General features: G+C 42.9%; 1 protein-coding gene across 3 annotated transcripts; it reads left to right on the top strand.

Annotated features, from left to right (window-relative positions):
- The first annotated feature begins 6,968 nt into the window (after window positions 1-6,968).
- On the top strand, window positions 6,969-24,869 carry LOC115203160 (differentially expressed in FDCP 8 homolog). 3 transcript variants are annotated; one of them, XM_029767580.1, is made up of 12 exons: window positions 6,969-7,151; window positions 11,428-11,553; window positions 13,597-13,694; window positions 13,910-14,071; window positions 16,232-16,373; window positions 16,706-16,870; window positions 17,383-17,510; window positions 17,861-17,974; window positions 18,463-18,543; window positions 22,734-22,874; window positions 23,022-23,131; window positions 23,436-24,869. In XM_029767580.1, exons 2-12 carry the CDS (start codon window positions 11,442-11,444, stop codon window positions 23,527-23,529), a joined length of 1,347 nt encoding a protein of 448 aa, XP_029623440.1. In that variant the 5' UTR covers window positions 6,969-7,151; window positions 11,428-11,441; the 3' UTR covers window positions 23,530-24,869. The 3 variants fall into 3 exon arrangements, with proteins under 3 accessions (XP_029623440.1, XP_029623441.1, XP_029623442.1); XM_029767581.1 differs by having other exon boundaries at window positions 13,922-14,071; XM_029767582.1 differs by lacking the exons at window positions 6,969-7,151; window positions 11,428-11,553 and having other exon boundaries at window positions 13,648-13,766; window positions 13,922-14,071.
- The last annotated feature ends 140 nt before the right edge of the window (window positions 24,870-25,009 follow it).

Raw genomic sequence — 25,009 nt, forward strand, 5'->3', positions numbered from 1 at the left:
CTTTGTAATTGATTTGTTTGGGGATATTAAACATGAATAATATTATACAACATCTTATTTTGCTACACTGTTCAGGGTTTCTGAAGTTGTTTTTAGTGGAAACGGGGACAGTGTATTGTAATACAATGACAAGGAGTCTTCTAGAAAAATAGGATAAAGCAGGGCCTTGTTGAACTTGGACTCCACTGCATGACTGTCCCATGTAGAGGTGACCTAGATGCTGGATAAAAATACTGGATCTCAGTCCCCTGGAGGTTGAGGCACACCTTGGGCAGCATGGGTGGAGTCTGGATAGAACAGGCTGTGAGGAGCTAAGATGGTGGACGATCTACAACGTGTCAAACTGATTCTACAGAGGGCTGGGTGTTTTTGCTCCTCCCTTGACTTTAGGTTAAGGTCACTGACTATTAAGGAACTCCCCTCACCCGGTTGTCTAGGTCTTAATTGAAAGGAAAAAACAGCAAACACTAGGGCTCTCATGGAATGAGTTTGACACCTCTGATTTACAAGATGGCCTTCCAATTACAAACGTATCTGTATGGTCTAGAATAGCTAGGCAATCCTGGTCCTGGAGTGTCGCAGGCACCTCCTGTTTGTATTTAACTGACCTGGAAGACCAGGTGAGTTGGATTTAGGCAATCACTGAACTGATCAATTAGTTTAGATGGTCAGGTGTGGTGCCTTGTTGGATCAAAATCTGGTTGCTTACCCCTGTTCTAAAAGGAGGCTGGAACTCTAGTGCATACGGTTAGAGCCAATTGATTTGCAGGACAAGGAGGAACAGGTAAAATGTGGAGAGTGCTGCAAATTTGACACATTCAAAAATGAATCAACAATCCCAAGAGAACACCTGCACTTCTTGAAGAAACAGGAAGAGCAGTGACTCACTCGCTGGTTAGAGAGATGGAGGCTGTTTGTGTTCTCTCTTCTACAATGTATGGGGCCAGTCGGCTGGGTGGATCACATGCTGGCGATGCCTCAGCACTTAGAGCCTGTGGCAAGGGGCCCTGAACAGAGCAGCTCTTTATACAGTATCACAGAACACACAGACCCTGTCATAGCCTCTCTAATCTAAAAAATGCATCCCCACATAACACAATAAACATGTTCAAGCTTACTTTGTAATTGATTTGTTTGGGGATATTAAACATGAATAATATTATACAACATCTTATTTTGCTACACTGTTCAGGGTTTCTGAAGTTGTTTTTAGTGGAAACGGGGACAGTGTATTGTAATACAATGACAAGGAGTCTTCTAGAAAAATAGGATAAAGCAGGGCCTTGCCACCTCCAGCTTCCTCATGCTGTAAATAAACTCAGCAAAAAAAATAATGTCCTCTCACTGTCAACTGCGTTTATTTTCAGCAAACTTAACATGTGTAAATATTTGTATGAACATAAGATTCAACAACTGAGACATAAACTGAACAAGTTCCACAGACGTGACTAACAGAAATGGAACAATGTGTCCCTGAACAAAGAGGGTGTCAAAAGTAACAGTCAGTATCTGGTGTGGCCACCAGCTGCATTAAGTACTGCAGTGCATCTCCTCATGGACTGCACCAGATTTGCCAGTTCTTGCTGTGAGATGTTACCTCACTCTTCCACCAAAGCACCTGCAAGTTCCTGGACATTTCTGGGGGGAATGGCCCTAGCCCTCACCCTCCGATCCTACAGGTCCCAGACGTGCTCAATGGGATTGAGATCCAGGCTCTTCGCTGGCCATGGCAGAACACTGACATTCGTGTCTTGCAGGAAATCACACAGAACGAACAGAATGGCTGGTGGCATTGTCATGCTGGAGGGTCATGTCAGGATGAGCCTGCAGGAAGGGTACCACATGAAGGAGGAGGATGTCTTCCCTGTAACGCACAGCGTTGAGATTGCCTACAATGACAACAAGCAAAGTCCGATGACGCTGTGACACAACGCCCCAGACCATGACGGGCCCTCCACCTCCAAATCGATCCCGCTCCAGAGTACAGGCCTCGGTTTAACGCTCATTCCTTCGACGATAAACACGAATCCGACCATCACCCCAGGTGAGATAAAACCGCGACTCGTCAGTGAAGAGCACTTTTTGCCAGTCCTGTCTGGTCCAGCGACGGTGGGTTTGTGCCCATAGCAGGGGCGGAAATCCCGGGGGGGACACGACCCCCCCATCCTGGGAAAAATATGATGTGTCACCCCCAATATATCACCGAAACATAACTATGTAATTTAAATAATATTAATAATACGCAATGAAAGCAATTGTGCTGATTATAGACACTTAATAGCGTGTTTTTAAGTTTCAAAAGATTGCGACCCCCCCACCCTTTGCCTCACAATGGTTTGATCCACTGCCAGTTCCTTAGCTTGCTAGGTAACGTAGAGGTCGTATCTACTGTCTGAAAGGCACTCAATGCACGTAACTGACGTGAGGTTAATCCAGTCAATCGCGCACACACACTAGCTGAATATGCAGAGCTAGCGCGCAAATATTAACTATTAAGCTAGCTAGTACCTATTCCATTTACGTAGCGTCGTCAAAGATGGAATCTTTGCTATCGTCAATTTATTCCAAGATCAGCATGTAAGTTAGTGCTTCAAAGTCCCTGTGATAAGGTTAGCGATATACTGAACAGAACTACACTCTCTTCTACCATTGTTTTAAATATTTTTAATGGTCTCGTTGCAAAAGCTAAATTGTCGCAAGGGAACTTTTATTTATATATTTTATTTCACCTTTATTTAACCCGGGTAGCAAAGATTATAGCAAACACCACTGAATTGGTGCTCGCTAGCTTTGCAAATTCAGCTATTGTTAGAAGCCAGCCAATATGAAACAAACGATTAAAATTACAAAAGGTTGCAGCATATGTTGTGTAAATGGTGAACTCATACAGCTGTCAACTCTTGTCACTGCAATCCGTTTCACATTTGCTAGCTACCTTTTAGATCGAAGCCCATATAGAATGATAGAAGATAAGATGATAGAAGCCCATCTCCTACTGTAAATAACCTACATACTGTGTGTGTAGCCAGCCAGGTAGAAAAATGGCAGAAAAAAGACGGACATCAGAGTATTTTTCAGTACACCAAAACGCAAAGTAAGAACCCTAGTAGCCTAATATCTCAAAGACTAGTTGATAAAATGTTCATAAGAAAGAAATGAAATTCTAATGGAAATGTTTCACAATGATGTCATTAGGCAGAGCAGGCAACAGATGGCACACAGACAGCAGAGTTGGGGACAGATATGCAGGGACAGACTGGCAGAGACAGGGAGTCTCAGGTAAGTTTGTTGAGTCTTTGTTTAGCAACATTATGAAAGGTTCTCAATTTTTTTTACTTGTAAAATAGGAACATAATTGGAAAATGCCATGGATACCCCCACTCTCAACTTAAACTGGTGACTGAACTAAGATTTGTTAAAGGCAATGGTATTGCTGTTGTGATTAGTTGTGTAGTTTTGGGTACCGGTAGTTAGGAGTACGGCAAACACCTTATTTCTTTGGTTCCTCAATATACATTTACCATATTACAACGTAGGCTATGTGTTACAGCACTACTTTTGGTGTCCCCCTCAAGAATTGCTCTTGAGAAAATTTAATGTAATTGTCCCCTCCAAAGTTGATATCAGATTTTCGCCCCTGGCCCATAGGTGACGTTGTTGCCGGTGATGTCTGGTGAGGACCTGCCTTACAACAGGTCTACAAGCCCTCAGTCCAGCCTCTCAGCCTATTGCGGACAGTTTGAGCACTGATGGAGGGATTGTGCATTCCTGGTGTAACTCGGGCAGTTGTTGTTGCCATCCTGTACCTGTCCCGCAGGTGTGATGTTCAGATGTACCGATCCTGTGCGGTGTTGTTACACGTGGTCTGCCACTGCGAGGACGATCAGCTGTCCGTCCTGTCTCCCTGTAGCGCTGTCTTAGGCGTCTCACAGTACGGACATTGTAATTTATACACTCTTAAAGGGAGTGCTCCTTATCTCAGCGTGTTACCTGTATAAAAAACTCCTGTCCACAGAAGCAAGCAATCAATCAGATTCCAAACTCTCCACCATGGCCAAGACCAAAGAGCTCTCCAAGGTTGTCAGGGACAAGATTGTAGACCTACACAAGGCTGGAATGGGCTACAAGACCATCGCCAAGCAGCTTGGTGAAAAGGTGACAACAGTTGGTGCGATTATTCACAAATGGAAGAAACACAAAAGAACTGTCAATCTCCCTCGGCCTGGGGCACCATGCAAGATCTCACCTCGTGGAGTTGCAATGATCATGAGAATGGTGAGGAATCAGCCCAGAACTACACGGGAGGATCTTGTCAATGATCTCAAGGCAGCTGGGACCATAGTCACCAAGAAAACAATTGATAACACACTACGCCGTGAAGGACTGAAATCCTGCAGCGCCCGCAAGGTCCCCCTGCTCAAGAAAGTACATATACATGCCCGTCTGAAGTTTGCCAATGAACATCTGAATGATTCAGAGGACAACTGGGTGAAAGTGTTGTGGTCAGATGAGACCAAAATGGAGCTCTTTGGCATCAACACAACTCGCCGTATTTGGAGGAGGAGGAATGCTGCCTATGACCCCAAGAGCACAGAAAAAAAAATGTATGAAATTGTATGAAATGTATGCATTCAGTACTGTAAGTCGCTCTGGATAAGAGCGTCTGCTAAATGACTAAAATGTAAATGTAAATGTAACACCATCCCACCGTCAAACATGGAGGTGGAAACATTATGCTTTGGGGGTGTTTTTCTGCTAAGGGGACAGGACAACTTCACTGCATCAAAGGGACGATGGACGGGGCCATGTACCGTCAAATCTTGGGTGAGAACCTCCTTCCCTCAGCCTGGGCATTGACAATGGGTCGTGGATGGGTATTCTAGCATGACAATGGCCCAAAACACATGGCCAAGGCAACAAAGGAGTGGCTCAAGAAGAAGCACATTAAGGTCCTGGAGTGGCCTAGCCAGTCTCCAGACCTTAATCCCATAGAAAATCTGTGGAGGGAGCTGAAGGTTCGAGTTGCCAAACATCAGCCTCGAAACCATAATGACTTGGAGAAGATCTGCAAAGAGGAGTGGGACAAAATCCCTCCTGAGATGTGTGCAAACCTGGTGGCCAACTACAAGAAACGTCTGACCTCTGTGATTGCCAACAAGGGTTTTGCCACCAAGTACTCAGTCATGTTTTGCAGAGGGGTCAAATACTTATTTCCCTCATTAAAATGCAAATCATTTTATAACATTTTTGACATGCGTTTTTCTGGATTTTTTGTTGTTATTCTGTCTCTCACTGTTCAAATAAACCTACCACTAAAATTATAGACTGATCATTTCTTCGTAAGTGGGCAAACGTAAAAAATCAGCAGGGGATCAAATACTTTTTTCCCCCCACTGTAGCAAACTCCCTCACTGTAACTGTGACCTTAATTGCCTACCGTCTGTAAGCTGTTAGTGTCTTAACGACCGTTCCACAAGGGCGTTGTGCCTGACCATGCAGTCGTGGGTGAACAGGGAGTAATTGTCAAAGACCCCAGCCCCAGCTCTCTACTACTGCATGGCAAGCGGTACCGGAGTGCCAAGTCTAGGACAAAAAGGCTTCTTAACAGTTTTTACCCCCAAGCCATAAGACTCCTGAACAGGTAATCAAATGGCTACCTGGACTATTTGCATCGTGTGCCCCCCCGCCCCAACCCCTCTTTTTACGCTGCTGCTACTCTCTGTTTATCATATATGCATAGTCACTTTAACTATATATTCATGTACATACTACCTCAATTGGGCCAACCAGCCAGTGCTCCAGCACAGTGGCTAACCGGGCTATCTGCATTGTATCAAAGCGAGCATAGAAGTGATTTAGCTCGTCTGGTAGGCTCATGTCACTGGGCAGCTCGCGGCTGTGCTTCCCTTTGTAGTCTGTAATAGTTTGCAGGCCCAGCCACATCCAACGAGCGTCGGAGCCAGTGTAGTATGATTCAATCTTAGTCCTGTATTGGCGCTTTGCCTGTTTGATGGTTCGTCTGAGGGCATAGCAGGATTTCTTATAAGCGTCAGGGTTAGAGTCCCACTCCTTGAAGGCGGCAGCTCTACCCATTAGCTCAGTGCGGATGTTGCCTGTAATCCATTATTTCTGGTTGGGGTATGTACGTACAGTCACTGTGGGGACGACGTCATTGATGCACTTATTGATGAAGCCAGTGACTGATGTGGTGCACTCCTCAATGCCATCGGAGGAATCCCTGAACATATTCCATTCTGTGCTAGCAAAACAGTCCTGTAATTTAGCATCTGCGTCATCTGACCACTGTGCTCTTATTGACCGAGGGAATGGTGCTTCCTGCTTTAGATAATCCAGCAGCAAGATCCAGCAGAAATTGGGAGAGTTCAGTACAACAGTTGAAATAATTACATTAGATAGATCTTCCTCGATGGTACTATTTGTTCTCTCCTGCTAAAGGAAACAAGGAGGAAGGATGATAATAGAGGGGCACAGGAAGGAAGCTATAGCCAGATAACACTGCCATAAATGGTAGAGGAAAAGTATTTGACACTGTTAGCAAAGTAAAGGCCATATCTAGTTCTGTTAACACATTATAGAGGAGAGAAGAGCTACTTGAGAGGTGGCTCTATAATGTGACCCTCCAACACAAAAGCAAGATTTATCTTTTCCATTCTTGCTCTGGCATTCATGAGCTGACGATGACCCTGTTGGTTTAAAACAAACAGATAATAACCCGAAAAAGCACTGTCCCAAAGCAATCTTCACCAAATGCTAGTCAGGTTTGTGTAGCTCATTTTTTTGAGGCGTTAAACCAGAGCTAGTGATACAAGAAACAAAATGCCACGTTATACAGGTTGATTTATGAATGTTGTATCATGCACGCATGCATCAAGTGCATACCAATACTGCCTGCAAAACACCAGTCATGGCTGTTGTTACATAAACTGCTCGCGAGGTATCGCTGCAGAGCAGTAATTCCTGCGCTGACACATCCAGAGAAAACATTGGCATCATTCTGTGTGATGCTGATGACAGAAAACCCAAGAAGGATACAGGATATATTTGCGAATAAAATTGAATGCACAGCGTTTAAAGTGTCCAACATCAATCATATACGGATGAAATCTTGTTGTTTGGAGGTCGACAATGGGGTAAGTATCTGTCTAGGGAATGTTAGCTAGCAAGTAGTCTAGCTAGCTAAGCTAACGACAGTTTTGCTAGCTAGCTAGCTAGCTATTAATATTTACAGTGATTTTAGTTTTTATAGCTAACATTGTTGATAACATTGCCGTTTAAAGTTGCTGGCTGCCTGGCTAATGCAACTCTTCCACTGTTTTAAAACTCGGAACCTTCTTACGTGCTACCCTTTCGTTTCGTAGGTAACGTTAGCTAACTAGCTAATTGAGATCCTATTAAATTACTAGATAGAGGGCTACTGTGTATAAACCCTTGAAGTTCCAGTATGGAGTGATATGGCAGCCATATTGGTCAGGGAGATATCCAAAACAGTCTAAATTGAATAAACGACAGTTGAGGCATACTCCTGATTTTAGTTATGCAGAAAAATAAAAGTAAGGCATGTGATATCAAAAATGATTTAATAGAATTGTCAACCTAAAATAGTCATACAATTATACGGGTTGTATACCAATTTTCTGTATACAACAAAGTCGTGGACTCAGTGACTTCGACTCAAGTAACAAATTTGATGACTTAATAGAAAATAAAAGGACTCGACTTTGGCCAGAGATTCATGAATTAAAATTATCTGGCCAGGTTTTCTAATGTTTTGTCACTCATTTTGTGGCACAAGGTATACGTGGATTGACTTCCACAAGCAGCCAGAGACAGAAGCTGCAGCGTCGCCCTTGCAAAATACCTGCAACAGATTGGCTAGTGAAACGCACACGCGGCACTCTGATTGGACTAGCAAACTGTCAGTCATCACAGGTCGGATGAGCTAGAGAAGCGATTGATGATTTGCTGTGCAACTATACGATCGAGTGCAGCGCAAACGTCTAATTGTAGGAAGAGACGATTGTCATAATAAATATGCAGCGCCAAAAAAAATTGGTGATCAAGAATATTAACGGTTTACTTTGTAAACTTACCAGCAATGGGGCAACACTTATTATCATAGGCCTACTGGTGTTTTGGTATGTAACTATTGCTTGAAATTGGTAATTTACTTATGAAGCTGGCATTGGGAATTTGTTGTTAAAATGTATTATTACTGTGGCGAAGACGCACCATAGCCTCCTGCGCGGATTTTCACTTGCGCTCTCCAAACTCCTGCTAGTGAAGAGCGCTTTTTTTACCTGGTGGGTATAATTTGTGGAACGTTCCAACAGGAATCTGTTCCAACAACTTCGTAAATAACAAGGTTGCCAACAAACAACGCATACAAGGTTGTATAGCGGCAGAATAAGATTTTTTTTTTTGTCATTTTTTTTTTCACCTTTATTTAACCAGGTAGGCAAGTTGAGAACAAGTTATCATTTACAATTGCGACCTGGCCAAGATAAAGCAAAGCAGTTCGACAACAACACAGAGTTACACATGGAGTAAAACAAATATACAGTCAATAATACAGTAGAAAAATAAGTCTATGTACGATGTGAGCAAATGAGGTGAGATAAGGGAGGTAAAGGCAAAAAAGTCCATGGTGGCAAAGTAAATACAATATAGCAAGTAAAACACTGGAATGGTAGATTTGTAGTAGAAGAAAGTGCAAAGTAGAAATAGAGATAATGGGGTGCAAAGGAGCAAAATAAATAAATAAATACAGTAGGGGAAGGGGTAGTTGTTTGGGCTAAATTATAGATGGGCTATGTACAGGTGCAGTGATCTGTGAGCTGCTCTGACAGCTGGTGCTTAAAGCTAGTGAGGGAGATAAGTGTTTCCAGTTTCAGAGATTTTTGCAGTTCGTTCCAGTCATTGGCAGCAGAGAACTGGAAAGAGAGACGGCCAAAGGAGGATTTGGCTTTGGGGGTGACCAGAGAGATATACCTGCTGGAGCGCATGCTACAGGTGGGTGCTGCTATGGTGACCAGTGAGCGGAGATAAGGGGGGACTTTACCTAGCAGGGTCTTGTAGATGACCTGGAGCCAGTGGGTTTGGCAACGATTATGAAGCGAGGGCCAGCCAAAGATACCGGGTAGGGAGTGGGCTATTTCATTAAGTTTTTCACTCACCATGTTTTATTCCGAAGAATGTCTGTCCACACTCTGGTAGCCTATGGACAAACATTAAGAATAAGTTACGTGGTGAGTTGATGCCTATTCGGAAGCTAGGTGAATTGATCGTGCTACTTTGTATGCGTTTGTTGGCAACCTTGTACTTTACAAAGTTTTTGTTACAGATTCCTGTTGGAACGTTCCACAAATTATACCCACCCCCGTTTTCCTGTTGTTTAAACGTTTGCTGTTGCTTTCACACGTTGAAATGCATTGGTCCTATGAGGTAAATCTATATTCCATCGAATACTAAAATAATTGCTAAAGTTTCATAATTCTATCCCATACCGTTTATTGTAACACGTAGACATTTCTGTTTCTGGTTTGATGAACATACGATCGATACCATTTCATTTAGCCAACCGTTAGTTACTCTGCTGTGAGTTGGCGCGATGTGTATAGTGCACGTGGACGTTCGTAAGACTCATGAGGTAGAAGTTCTGTTTATTTAATTAAATGTATGGTTTCCTTTGTTCATATTCCCTGGGTTATGTCGGAGTTCAGTGTGTCTGTGTCATATGTCTCTGTCATGTTTGTTGTGCGTGAACAAATGATTGTTCCATGAATGCATGGTGTTGAAATATCATGAATAATCATTAAGTCTGATTTAAGACGGATGTGGAAATGTCCTTTTACATTTTAGAACCAGTTTATTGGTTGTAATTGCTAATTGTATGGTCTTGGGTGCCAAGTGCTTATATAATGCAGGCCTACCTGTTTGAGCTCCTGTTAGATTCAATTTGCTTTCTCAGGGGAGGCTGTTCTACCTGTGTCTGTTCAGAGTGTCTGTTCAGAGTGTCTGTTCAGAGTGTCTGTTCAGAGTGTCTGTTCAGAGTGTCTGTTCAGAGTGTCTGTTCAGAGTGTCTGTTCAGAGTGTCTGTTCAGAGTGTCTGTTCAGAGTGTCTTGTCTGTTCAGAGTGTCTGTTCAGAGTGTCTGTTCAGAGTGTCTGTTCAGAGTGTCTGTTCAGAGTGTCTGTTCAGAGTGTCTGTTCAGAGTGTCTGTTCAGAGTGTCTGTTCAGAGTGTCTGTTCAGAGTGTCTGTTCAGAGTGTCTGTTCAGAGTGTCTGTTCAGAGTGTCTGTTCAGAGTGTCTGTTCAGAGTGTCTGTTCAGAGTGTCTGTTCAGAGTGTCTGTTCAGAGTGTCTGTTCAGAGTGTCTGTTCAGAGTGTCTGTTCAGAGTGTATCAGGCTTAACCTGCCCTGAGGCTATTTCTTTTGGGCTATTGCCGGTGTATATTAGGTAAATCTATTTGTATATTTTGTATGATATGGCGCTTTCACCATTGGATCACCAAGACATGTAAATAGGTCTACACTCCGAGCATGTTGAGTGTCTTCTGCTGATGTCACGCCCTTATGACTGCTGCAAGGTCCCTATTTTACAATTACATCATCAGAATGTGCTGTAGACAAAATAATCAAAAGGTATGCTTTGTAGACTCAATAAATAAACAAAGATTTGTAGTTGAACAAGGCGTTGCGTCGATAGTTTTATTTTTTTTAACTTGAGACTTGACTTGCTCTTAGAATGCACGACTTGGACTTGACTCGAGTCTTGACCCGTTCTACTTGGGACTCGACTTGAGGCTCATCTTGTGACTTGACACTTGCTTGTGACTCGAATAATAGTGACTTGGTCCCACCTCTGATAAAATACCTTCTAAAATGCATGTAAAATAATAAAATAGTGTTTGTGGACATGTTTAGGCTTTAAGTCAAAGCAAAAACAGTGACAACCCCCTAAACTATTACTTTTAATGGGGGTCTTGCTTGTTTTCAGACAGTGCGGTCGCTCATCTGAGCTGATCCTGCAGCTCTGATGACTGTGCTACGGTTATGTGTCTGTTGTGATAATTCAAATTACATGTGTCAATATCTGATCCCTACAAGACATCATAACATGGCACATCAACCATGCCTGAGTACCAATCCTCTGTACCCATGTCCTCATGCTTATGGTAGCTCACCTTCATCTATAAAACAGGGAAGATCAACACTCACAGTATCAAATACCAAAGCAATAAAAGGCAATACAGCCTTATTGACTGGATAGAAAATAACCACTTTGTCCTTGAGGGAGTGTCAAATGAGAGCGACCCCCCCCCCCCCCCCCCGGCTTGGTGGAACGTTGCCTAGTCCATGTCTCTCGTCCTTCTGGTTCATGACTGTTTGCCCATGTGTTGTCTCCCACAGATGTAGCCAGTGAGATGGAATATCATGAGAGACCTGCTTCTTTTCGCCAAGCCCGCCTCAACCCCTTTGACCGGGGGGAGGAGGAGGAGGGCGGCCCCCCAGGGGGTAAAACCCCCCCTCAAGATGGTGAGTTTGACTGGTGGGTTGGGTAGTAGCCTAGTTCATTGATGGGTCCCAGTATACATGTGAAATGAATTAACACCAGTGCTGAATGTGATTGCCATGTGATGAGAAGAGAATGCAGAGGCAGATTCTGTGTGTCTTACTCATCTCAGCAAAGGCCTGGGGAATGGATGGGCCGACAACCTGATGACACTGCAGCAGTAGTGCAGTAGCCTGGTGTGAAGTCAGTTCATGTTGTCTGTGCAGCCAGGCTGCATCTGCAAGATTAGAGCTGCAACCTGTACCAGAGCAAGCTTTGTCTGCAGAATTATAGTCTGCAAGAGATGGAACAATCTATACATTTTGAAATGATGTGACTGACTGTACAGCTAAACAACAGCATAGACTGAAAGAGGAAGAAGGCTGCTGTTTTTTCCATATCTCTGTTGCTTAATATCTGATTTAGTACCACTCTTGCAACAGCGCCCTAACCATTATGAGCTCATCAACAACACCAACTGACCCTGGATCTGTAGTTGTGGGCCAAAAGTAATGAGAGGAACTGAGACAGGAGCATTAGGTAGTACTGTGGTTCAGAACGATTCCTGTAATCATATGCCTACACTTAGCTTAGTTCACTAGAACACTGTCTAGGCTTCAGCTGCATCTGTCTGCCTCTCCAGCTCTCTCTGGCAGCCAGCGACTCAGGATATCTTGTCTCTCACTACCATGATGCCATCTGAGGTGTATGCAGGTACAAACAATATGCAGGCCTAGATAGGGAGATTAGCTATGGGTTTACTTGATACAGGCTAACTTGAGACTACTACCTGCTGAATGTTGTTTGTTTGTAATGATATGTTCTTTCTTTAGGTCTATCTGACGAACTAGTCAGTTGTTAGACATCCAAAATGCTTCTTGCCGGGGGTAGACATCTGTTTGTGGTCCAGGCTAACTGTTGATGTAATTGCAAATGTCATGTAGCATCTCTGTATTTTCATAATATATATATATATATATATATATATGTGTATATATGTATATATGTGTATGTGTGTGTATATATATATGTGTGTATATGTATGTGTGTGTGTGTGTGTTATGATGATCGGAGGGGAATCTTGTCCCTCTGGATCTTTAGCCCTAATAGATCCGTTTCTTACTGTGTTGAGGCGTCTGTTACAGCCAAAAGTAAAAGCTTTGGGAAGCACATTTTTATCAGGAAGTGGTCTTTGGCGATGTAGAAGCTTAGAGCTTCAAAGAGGTTAGCCCTCATCCAATATCTGGTACTCTGTACCCTGGCACAAAACTACACAAAATGACTTAAAGCCTCTCTCTGGTTCCTCTAAGGCTTTAAATATTTGATCAGTTTGCATGCCCCCAGGCCTACCAGCACTCCCTTTGATTTAATGACTGAAGAGCTGAACTGTGTATGTTCTGGTGCTGAAGTTGGGAGCCAAGCTAAATCAAGGAGAACTTTCTTTATCAGATTGTCAGAATGCTTTGATCTGTGTGATTAGTCTGGTAATACAGAATCCCACGTTTGAGTTGGTGTCAGAGAATAAAGCTTCTATCTGCCATGACTTGCCTTTGTACTATAATTCTAAGTTCTTTGTTGTCAAACCCTTTAATGAAGTAGCATAAACGTGTCCCAAATAATTTTATAAAGAAGAATAAGATTATTGCAAATCAGGGACGATAGCCTTTGTTAAATCCAATAGGTGAGGTGGAAACTGGGAGCGTAAGCTGATGTCTGGCCCACATCCATACCCACATCCGTACAGTGGGACTGTTAGGTTAGTCATATCTGCCTGTTAATCTTGAGGCTGTATAGCCTTAAGTCTGTTACCTAGTAACCTTTAACACTTCAAAGGCAGTAGTCCTTCCCTGTTTCCCTCTGGTTTTAAACAGAGCACGTATTTTATATAAAAACAGTATCTTCTGACTGCTTTATCCACTCAGAGTGAAACTCCTTTTAGACTAATGTGTGTTCTGTAAAAGGTTGTTTGTGTGTGTGTGCGAGAGGGAGAACAATGCTTACAGTACTTCTTGTCTGTCTTTCCTCAGAGCTGAGACCTGAGCTCTTCTCCTCTGCGAGCCGAAGCCAGAGTTTGGACCGAGCCATGGACCTGGGACTGGCAGAGGACCACTTCTCTCGACCTGTCGTAAGGACAATCCTTATACGGCCATTTTGGATGTTGGTGAACCACTGACCAGTCAGTGTGGTTGCATGAAAAGTAATTCTTAGTGAAAACACGACTGTGATGGATACACTTGTCTATGTGCAGTTTAAATGGCAATCAGTATGTGTTAATGTGAGATTTGGTGCCCGTGTCTGCCCATGCATGGACTTATGTGTGTTTGTGTGTTTCTACTGTATGTCCCTGTGCAGGACTCGTTTGTAGCATTGGACATTGAGCAGCTGAAGATGGCCATAGAGGAGTGTAAGAGATTAATCCTAGAGCTGCCTGAGCATTCAGAGAGACAGAAGGACACTGTGGTCAAACTCATCCACCTACGCCTCAAACTACAGGAGCTCAAGGTAAGACCAGGGGAGAGGGGAGGCTGGAGGGATGTATTGAACTACCCAGAGGCCATGAGTTAAGGGGGTAAGAAATTAGTAATGGGAGGTAGATGGCAAGAAGGTAGTCGTATCTACGTAGACGAGTCGACCAACTTAAAAATAATAATAATAATGTTTTCAGAGCACTTACTTGTGAACTGTGTATGCATGAAAGCCATTCACAAATCATTCACTACCTCTTGAAATGTCAATACAATATTAGTGTGTAACATACAGTGCCTTCAGAAAGTGGTCACACCCCTTGACTTTTTCCAGATTTTGTTGTTTTACAGCCCAAATTTAAATGTATTAAATTGAGATGTTGGGTCACTGGCCTACACCCAACACCCAATAATGTCAAAGTGGAATTATGTTTACAAATGAATTAAAAATGAAAAGCTGAAATGTCTTGAGTCAATAACTATGCAACCCCTTTGTGATGGCAAGCCTAAATAAGTTCAGGAGTAAACATTTGCTTAACAAGTCATAGAAATTGCATGGAATCAATAATAGTGTGCAATAATCGTGTTTAACATAATTGTTTTAAATGACTACCATATCTCTGTACCCCACACTCACAATTAACTGTAAGGTCCCTCAGTCAAGCAATGAATTTCAAACACAGATTCAACCACAAAGACCAGGGAGGTTTTCCAATGCCTTGCAAAGAAGGGCACCTATTGGTAGTTGAGTAAAAAAAAAAAAAAAAAAACAGACATTGAAATATCCCTTTGAGCATGGTAAACTTATTAATTACACTTTGGATGGCATATCAATACGCTCAGTCACTACAATGATACAGGCGTCCTTCCTAACTCTGTTGCCGGAGAGGAAGGGGACCGCTCAGGGATTTCACCATGAGGCCAATGGTGACTTTAAAACAGTTACAGAGTTTAAAGGCTTTGATAGGAGTAAACTGAAGATGGATCATCAACATTGTAGCTACTCTACAATACGAATCTTAATGCCAGATTAAAAAGAAGGATGCCTGTACGGAATAAGAATATTCCAAAACATGCATCCTGTTTGCAACAAGGCACTAAAGTAAAACTGTAAAAAATGTGGCTAAGAAATTAACTTCATGTCCTGAATACAAAGTGTTATGTTTGGGGCAAACACAACACGTCACTGAATACCACTCTACATATTTCAAGCATGGTGGTGGCTGCATCATGTTATGGGTATGCTTGTCATCGGCAAGGACTAGTGAGTTCTTTTTAGCATAAAAATAAACGGTATAGAGCTAAGCACAGGCTAAATCCTAGAGGAAAACCTGGTTCAGTCTGCTTTCCAACAGACTCTGGGAGCCAAATTCACCTTTCAGCAGGACAATAACCTAACACACAGGGCTACATATACACTGGAGTTGCTTACCAAGATGACGTTGAATGTTCCTGAGTGGCCCAGTTAGTTTTTACTTAAATCAGCTTGAAAATCTATGGCAAGACTTGAAAATGGCTGTCTAGCGATGATCAACAACCAACTTTATAGAGCTTGAAGAATTTTTAAAAGATTGAACAATCCAGGTTGCAAAGTGCTTAGACTTACCCGAAAAGACTCAGCTGTAATCACTGCAAAAGGGGATTCTAACATGTATTGACTCGGGGGGTCTGAATACTTATGTAAATGAGATATTTCTGTATTTCGTTTTCAATATATTTGCAAAACTTTGTAAAAACATGTTTTCACTTTGTCATTATGGGCTATTGTCTTTAGATGGGGAGAGAGGAGAAATAAATTTAAAGATTTTTTAATTCAGGCTGTAACAACAAAATGTGGAATAAGTCAAGGGGTATTAATACCTTCTGAAGGCACTGTAAGTCTAGTTTTGCTCTTCGTGTCCATGTTTCCTCATTTTATGTCAGACTCTCTCTGTGTTTGTGTCACATCTAACTTAAAAAAGAACATGTGAAACCACCCCTTATATCTCATGCTGTGTCTGGATTCTGATGGGATTGCCTGAATTGTTTTAAATATGGGTTGTTTTGGTGTCATTCACACACTGAGAATGTGTGGGTTGAAAGTGCTGCAGTGAACTCGTCCAGTTGATTAATAACAGAGACTGTAGTGTTGGCCTCTGACACAATGCTGTGCTCTTGTGCTGCATTCTGATTGGCTCTGCTCCTTGTCACTCAACAGGACCCTGAAGAGGATGAGCCAAACCTGAGGGTGCTATTGGAGCATCGTTTCTCCAAGGAGAAGAGCAAGAGTGTGAAACAGACATGTGACAAGTGCAGCACTATCATCTGGGGCCTCATCCAGACCTGGTATACCTGCGCAGGTAGGAGTGCATTAAAACTAAGCCAAAATGTTCTCAGTGGTAAAACCTCATGGACAATGAGTTGTTACAGCTGTATGGTTGAACTTGGGTAAACATATAAAAGAGAGAGCATTGCTAAGCAACCAAAACTGAATAGCGTTCAGTTGCTAGGCAACACTGCCCTCCTGAGGCCTTCTATTGGTCAACGGTGGCCCTGATGAATTAACTGAGTTGGAGAGAGAAATTGAATGAATTGGTGTACTGTATGGCCAACTTTCTCTCCAAAATCTTAAGTCATATATTGAATTTAAAACAGTAGTAACTGTTGACTATATGGGTTGTTCCTCTCGCAGGTTGTTACTACCGTTGCCATAGCAAGTGCTTGAACCTCATCAACAAGCCCTGTGTGAGGTCAAAGGTCAGCCACCAGTCAGAGTACGAGCTCAGCATCTGCCCAGAGATCGGGCTGGACCGGCAGGACTACCGCTGTGCCGAGTGCCGCACGCCTGTGTCACTAAGTGAGTGTTCAGCCTTTATGAGATCGACTTGATAGCCAATTAGCAGTCAGCACAAATTGAAATATATGGGCATGAACTCTATGGACCCTTGTTGTATTAATAACACAGAGTTATAAAAGCAATGCCTAACCTCTGGGTCAATGGCCTGTAGGGCTGTGTGGACATTTTTCTCCTCTCACAGACTGTGACTAAACCTGTACTGTACTATACAAGATAAACCTGGAGCCCAATAAGTCTTAGTGTTCCTCTGTGGGGATCTAAAGAGATTTAGCTAGAGCACTTAGTCATTCTCAGCTATGTTGAGTTGTAGTATCTCATTAAGAGTTTAATTATGTTTTGGTTAGGAAAATATTTGTTTTGTAATGTGTTGTGTGACAGTGTTAGTTGCATGATCAGTGAGTTGTGTGTGTGACTGTGAGAGTTGTCTCTGAGACAGTTACGTCAGTGAGAGTTGTGTGGTGTTATAATCGCTCACGGAGCCCCATGCTGCACTGTGTTGTGTTGTCCTGTAGGGGGCGTACCCAGCGAGGCCAGGCAGTGTGACTACACGGGCCAGTACTACTGTAGCACCTGCCACTGGAATGACACCGCTGTCATCCCTGCACGCGTCATCCACAACTGGGAGTTTGAGCCACGCAAGGTACCAAAGAGAGATGCTAATGGAACACTGTTTTTCCATATCAATATAGTTTTTTTACCCAACCAGGAACTTCAACAAACTCTACATTATATTACATTATGAGCAGCTGGTAAGAGAATGCACCGCTGTTTCCTTTGGTGACCGTGTAATGGATAAAGATCACTGAAGAAGCAGGCCTGAAGCCAGGAATAATAATGATCCTATGATGTTGAGAGCATAGAACCCTATCACAGTGTATCACATGGAGACAGAACACATTAAAACACTGTTGTGTTTTCTTAGCGTCTGTGTTTGACTATTTGCATTCTGTGCAGTTCTATCTAACGGTGTGTCCCCTGCTCTCTGGTCAGGTATGTCGTTCCTCCATGCGTTACCTGGCCCTGATGATTCCCCGGCCTGTACTGAAACTGAGGGAGGTCAACCCACTGCTCTTCAACTTTGTGGAGGAACTAGTGGAGATCAGGGTAGGTGACATATCAGCAACAGGGACTCTTTTTGTGCCATAAATTCATTAAAATGTGTTTTTGTCTTTTTGTACAGTTTTTGGTTTGCCCTCTATTTCCACTCCATATAAACTGGGATGAAGTCTGGGTTTGCTATAGAACTTGTTTTGGGAGCTCTTCCTTGTCTGTACTATCAAACAGTAGACCTGGCTTTTGTTTTCAGGAGATTCTCACCAGTCAGCAGTTCTATTTGTGCCAGTGTGTTTTGTGGTGAGGGTTAGAATACTGAGGCAGATAGACAGCTGTTTCTGTCATTGGGGAGATTGGAGGGCCAGAGAAGGAAAAACGCTTGCTTATGGTATATAATAAAAATAGTTCCATGAAATTAGAAGTATGGGGTGTGGGGCACATTCAAAAGCGATTTCCCAAAGAACATGTTGTGTCTGACATTGGCCCGTGGAATCAGGGTGTGACTGATGGCTAGTGTGTGAATGTGTTCCTCCCTGCAGAAGCTCCGTCAGGACATCCTACTGATGAAGCCCTACTTCATCACCTGTAAGGAGGCCATGGAGGCACGGCTGCTACTGCAGGTCAGCAACATCCCCGCAATATCAACACATCATCACATCACCCCGATATCCTCCCAGCACCCCCACGACATCTTCACCACAGCCGTAATATCACATAAATATCACATTCCAAAATCTGTATAAAGGATATTGCATTTGTGTCCAGTGCCTTGCATAAGGGTCTTGCAGCAGTATTTATTGTTAAACAACCCAGAGGAACCAATTTTTGCTGAGGTCATGGCTGATAGTATGTGCTGCAACAGCGCCACCCTCTGGCCTTTTATTAATAACATACTGCTATAAGAATCAAATCAAGTTTAAATTATCACATGCTTCATAAACAACAGATGTAGACTAAGTAAAATGCTTACTTACGGGCCCTTCCCAACAATGCAGAATACAATAAAGAAAATATATACACACACACTACCGTTCAAAAGTTTTAGAACACATACTCATTCAAAGGTTTTTCTTTATTTTTACTATTTTCTACATTGTAGAATAATAGTGAAGACAACAAAACTATGAAATAGTACATATGGAATCATGTAGTAATCAAAGTGTTATATAAAATATATTTATTTGTTTTTGAGATTGTTCAAATAGCCACCCTTTGCCTTGATGACAACTTTGCACACTCTTGGCATTCTCTCAACCAGCTTCACCTGGAATGCTTAACCAACGGTCTTGAAGGAGTTCCCACATATGCTGAGCATTTGTTGGCTGCTCCGACTCATCCCAAACCAGCTCAATTTGGTTGAGGTCGGGGGGGATTGTGGATGCCAGGTCATCTGATGCAGCACTCCATCACTCGAATTATTGGTAAAATAGTCCTTACACAGCCTGGAGGGTCATTGTCTTGTTGAAAAACAAATGATCGTCTCACTAAGCCCAAACCAGATGGAATGGCATATCGCTGCAGAATGCTGTGGTAGCCATACTGGTTAACTGTGCCTTGAATTCTAAATAAATCACAGACCGTGTCACCAGCAAAGCACCTCCTCCTACTCCATGCTTTACGGTGGGAAATGCACATGCGGAGATCATCCGTTCACCCACACCACGTCTCACAAAGACACGGCGGTTGGGACCAATAATCTCCAATTTGGACTCATCAGACCAAAGGACACATTTTTACCGGTCTAATGTCCATTGCTCGTGTTTCTTGGCCCAAGCAAGTCTCGTCTTCTTTTTGGTGTCCTTTAGTAGTGGTTTCTTTGTAGAAATTTGACCATGAAGGCCTGATTCACGCAGTCTCCTCTGAACAGTGGATGTTGAGATGTGTCTGTTACTTGAACTCTGAAGTATTTATTTGGGCTGCAACTCTAATGAACTTATCCTATGCAGCAGCGGTAACTCTGGGTCTTCCTTTCCTGTGGCAGTCCTCATGAGAGCCAGTTTCATCATAGCGCTTGATGGTTTTTGCGACTGCACTTGAAGAAACTTTCAATGTTCTTGAAATGTTCTGTGTTAACTGCACTTCATGTCTTAAAGTAATGATGAACTTTCGTTTCTCTTTGCTTATTTGAGCTGTTCTTGCCATAATATGGACTTGTTTTTTTACCAAATAGGGCTATTTTCTGTATAGCCCCCCCCCCCTCCCCCCACCTTGTCACAACACAACTGATTGGCTCAAGCGCACTAAGAAGGAAATAAATTCCACAAATTAACTTTTAAGAAGGCACACCTGTTAATTGAAATGCATTCCAGATGACTATCTCATGAAGCTGGTTTAGAGAATGCCAAGAGTGTGCAAAGCTGTCATCAAGGCAAAGGGTGGCTATTTGAAGAATCTCAAATATAAAATATATTTTGATTTGTTTAACACTTTTTTGGGTTACTACATGATTCCATATGTGTTATTTCATAGTTTTGATGTCTTCACTATTATTCTACAATGTAGAAAATATACAAAAATTAAGAAAAACCCTTGACTAAGTAAGTGTGTCCAAACTTTTGACCGGTAATGTACATGTTTATAATCATAATAGAAAAAAAATATTAACACAAGGAATAACGATGAGCAATGATAGCTTGGCTATAAATACTGAACAAAAACATAAACGCAACATGTAAAGTGTTGGTCCCATGTTTCATGAGCTGAAATAAAAGATTCCAGAAATTGTCCATGTGCACAAAAAGCGTATTTCTCTCAAATGCTTTGCACAAATGTGTTAGTGAGTATTTCTTTTTGCCAAGTTAATCCATCCACCTGACCGGTGTGGCATTATCAAGAAGCTGGTTATTACACAGGTGCACCTTGTGCTGGGGATGATAAAAGGCCACTTTAAAATGTGCGGTTTTGTCACACAACACAATGCCACAGATGTCTCAAGTTTTGAGGGAGTGTGCAATTGGCATGCTGACAGCAGGAATGTCACCCCAAAGCTGTTGCCAGATAATTTAATGTTAATTTCTCTACCATAAGCCATCGTTTTAGAGAATATGTCCAACTGGCCTCACAACTGCAGACCACATGTAACTACGCCAGCCCAGGACCTCCACCTGCGCGATTATCTGAGACCAGCCATCCAGACGACTGATGAAACTGTGGGTTTGCATAACCGAAGCATTTCTGCACAAACTCTCATAAACCATCTCAGGGAAGCTCATCTGCGTGCTCGACGTCCTCACCAGGGTCTTGACCTGATTGCAGTTTGGCATCGTAACCGTCTTCGATAGCCACTGGCGCGCTGGAGAAGGGAGAGGGCCCTAGCCCTCACCCTTCGATCCAACAGGTCCCAGACGTGCTCAATGGGATTGAGTACCAGGCTCTTCGCTGGCCATGGCACTGACATTCCTGTTTTGCAGGAAATCATGCACAGAACGAGCAGTATGGCTGGTGGCATTGTCATGCTGGAGGGTCATGTCAGGATGAGCCTGCAGGAAGGGTATCACATGAGGGAGGAGGATGTCTTCCTGTAACGCACAGCGTTGAGATTGCCTGCAATGACAACAAGCAAAGTCCGATGATGCTGTGACACAACGCCCCAGACCATGACGGGCCCTCCACCTCCAAATCGATCCCGCTCCAGAGTACAGGCCTCGGTTTAACGCTCATTCCTTCGACGATAAACACGAATCCGACCATCACCCCTGGTGAGATAAAACCGCGACTCGTCAGTGAAGAGCACTTTTTTCCAGTCCTGTCTTGTCCAGCGACGGTGGGTTTGTGCCCATAGTTGCCGGGGATGTCTGGTGAGGACCTGCCTTACAACAGGCCTACAAGCCCTCAGTCCAGCCTCTCTCAGCCTATTGCGGACAGTCTGAGCACTGATGGAGGGATTGTGCGTTCCTGGTGTAACTCGGGCAGTTGTTGTTGCCATCCTGTACCTGTCCCGCAGGTGTGATGTTCGGATGTACCGATCCTGTGCAGGTGTTGTTACACGTGGTCTGCCACTGCGAGTACGATCATCTGTCCTTCCTGTCTCCCTGTAGTGCTGTCTTACGCATCTCACAGTACGTACATTGCAATTTATTGCCCTGGCCACATCTGCAGTCCTCATGCCTCCTTGCAGCATGACTAAGGCACGTTCACGCAGATGAGCAGGGACCCTGGGCATCATGTTTTGGTGTTTTTCAGAGTCAGTAGAAAGGCCTCCTTTTTAGTGTCCTAAGTTTTCATAACTGTGACCTTAATTGCCTACCGTCTGTAAGCTGTTAGTGTCTTAACGACCGTTCCACAGGTGCATGTTCATTAATTGTTTATGGTTCATTGAACAAGCATGGGAAACAGTGTTTAAACCCTTTACAATGAAGATCTGTGAAGTTTTTTGGATTTTTACAAATGATCTTTGAAAGACAGGGAGTTTAGGTAGAGGTAATGGTCTTGGTAATGCTAGGCCACATATAAATGTCAATATGCAAGTTATGTGAGTTAATGGGTGAACTCGACGTTACACAGCTACTGTACATTCTTACATGCATACAGTCGTATGTAGGTTTAGTTGTGAGCAGTTATGATACATACAGCACCAGAGGGGATTATTCTAGTTCATATGCAAATGTGAAAAAGTGTTAGAAAATATTGTCCAAAGTTAGGGTTTGTTTTTACAGTGAAAGGGGCTCAAATTTAGGCATTGCTTTTAGTTATTACATTCTGTTAGTTAACATTCAGTTGGTTTAGAGTCAGTTAACCTAATTTAATGGATATGGAAATGTTTCAGTTCCCTCTGTCTCTCTATATATTTGAATCTCCTTTCCTCTCTCAGCTCCATGATCGCCAGCACTTTGTGGAGAACAATGACATGTACTCGCTGCAGGATTTGATTGACATCTCCAGTGGCAGACTCAGCTGCTCTCTCACAGAGATCCACACTACCTTTGCCAAGCACATCAAACTGGACTGTGACGTGAGTTGTATACAGTACTTGTCTGTCACAAAGGTGAGGAAGAACCCGAATCATTCTGGGGAGAAAACCAATGGAACAGGCAGATGTTTTGCTGAAGCTGTAGAGACCTGTGATACTGACCTGTGCCCTGTCTTTTTCCTTCTCCAGCGGTGCCAAGCCAAAGGCTTTGTGTGTGAGCTGTGTAAGGAGGGAGACATCCTGTTCCCGTTTGACAGCCACACCTCAGTGTGCCACGACTGCTCTGCTGTCTTCCACAGGTCAGTCCCTTATCTGTGGACACCAGAGGAGGCTGATGGGAGGCGCTATAGGAAGACGAGCCCATTGTAATGAATGGAATAAATGGAATGGTATCAAACACATCATACATATGGAAACCACATGTTCGACTCTGTTGCATTTATTCCATTCCAGCTATTACAATGAGCCATTCCTCCTATAGCTCCTCCCACCAGCCTCCACTGGCAGACACGTTTATAAGACATATGTAGTGTTCATGTGTTCATGTATAATATCAGTGATTGGTTGACACTTGGCTATTTCCTGTGTGCTGTTTCTCTTTAGGGACTGTTTCTATGACAATTCCACAACTTGCCCGAAATGTGCCCGGATGACCGAACGCAAGCATGACGATCCGCCGTATCCGAAAGACACGTAGCCCTGTCGATCTAACCCTGTCACTGGGACTGACCACCTGTGGGAGCGACCATGGCACTTTTTCTTATGTTGAGAACCATCAAGACATTTTTCTGACACAAACATGACTAGCTTTCCCTCTTGCTCTCTCTCTCTGTTTTTTTGTGGGGATGTTTAAGGTACTTTGTTCCAGTTCAGTGGACTACGGAAGATGGTAGCAGGATACTAGAGTTTAATATGATCCGGTAATGAAGTGTGATACTCTGAGACTGGCTGCATTGTATAGCCACAGAAACGCACCCTGAGCACTAAACCAATGTTGTACAGTATGTGTGTTACTGTGTGAGAGTACTGTATGGGCATCATGCTGCAGGCATGAACTGCAATGTGGGTCACATAACTGTCTTTACCTCTTAACATTCTAATATCTTTAACTACCCTGAAGTAGGTGTTAAATTCCAAATTCATCTTAACAAATTAATTTAACAAAACTACCATTCACCTCCAGGCCTTAACTGACATCGATAACAAGAGCCAGGTATTTCTAATGAGGTTAGGTCGTAGCTCTTCAAAACTACTTCCCTATGGGCATTAGGTATTTCACCCCCCCTGTTGTGAAACAATGTGTTACGTGATGGACAATGACACTAAAATTGGTTTTGATTATTTGTTTGAACACCACAAAATGATCTGCCTGAAACACTTCAGAAGAGAACATGTGGTTTGTATGTTATGTCTTAGGCAACTTTAATGCAGTACCTTTTTACAGTAGAATTATTGGGCAGTCATGTAAACAATGTCAAGAGGGTAAAGTCAAGGAGAGCTCATTATGATGTGCTGATTTAACTATATCTTAAGTTGACATTGTGTGCTGGAATTCTAATTGAACACTGTGCATTTACCCATTGATCAAGTCATCAATTTAACAGTATTTTTGTGTGGTGTTTTGTAGCCTGCCTCAAAGTATGGCACATTTTTTGAGCTGACGAATGATACTTCTGGACACATGAGCGTGTAAATGTTTATGTTGACAAATTATTTGTTTTAAAATAATGAGTGTTTGGCTGTGTTATGTTTGTCTCTAGGTAATGATCTTGATAACATGCAAGTGTAATGTTCCATGTGTTAGTGAAAATCCAGATATAAACATGAAATCTAAGATCATGTGACGTTAAGCATGAATAGTGTATTAATAAATTCTGTTGTGAGGAGTGTTTTAGCTGAAACTGTGGCAGCCTTTGCCAATGTAGCCCTCGGCTCCAGGCCTGTGGCAGAGGCTAATGCAAATATTACTATGTACCGTGGCCATACTAAATGCTGTTTTGAACAGTGTACCAACAGTAAACTGTATTTAAAAAGAAACAGCTGAGAGATTGGTTCTGTCCGATGATCATCGTGGAAAATGTGACCAGTGAATGAGGGGATTCAATTATCTGGCCCGGGTTACCCTGGTGGCAGGAGTTTGGACAGGTGTGCGTTCGTTTCGGAACCGGACTGCCTCC

Source organism: Salmo trutta, chromosome 12 (assembly GCF_901001165.1).
Source record: "Salmo trutta chromosome 12, fSalTru1.1, whole genome shotgun sequence".
NCBI lineage: Eukaryota > Metazoa > Chordata > Actinopteri > Salmoniformes > Salmonidae > Salmo > Salmo trutta.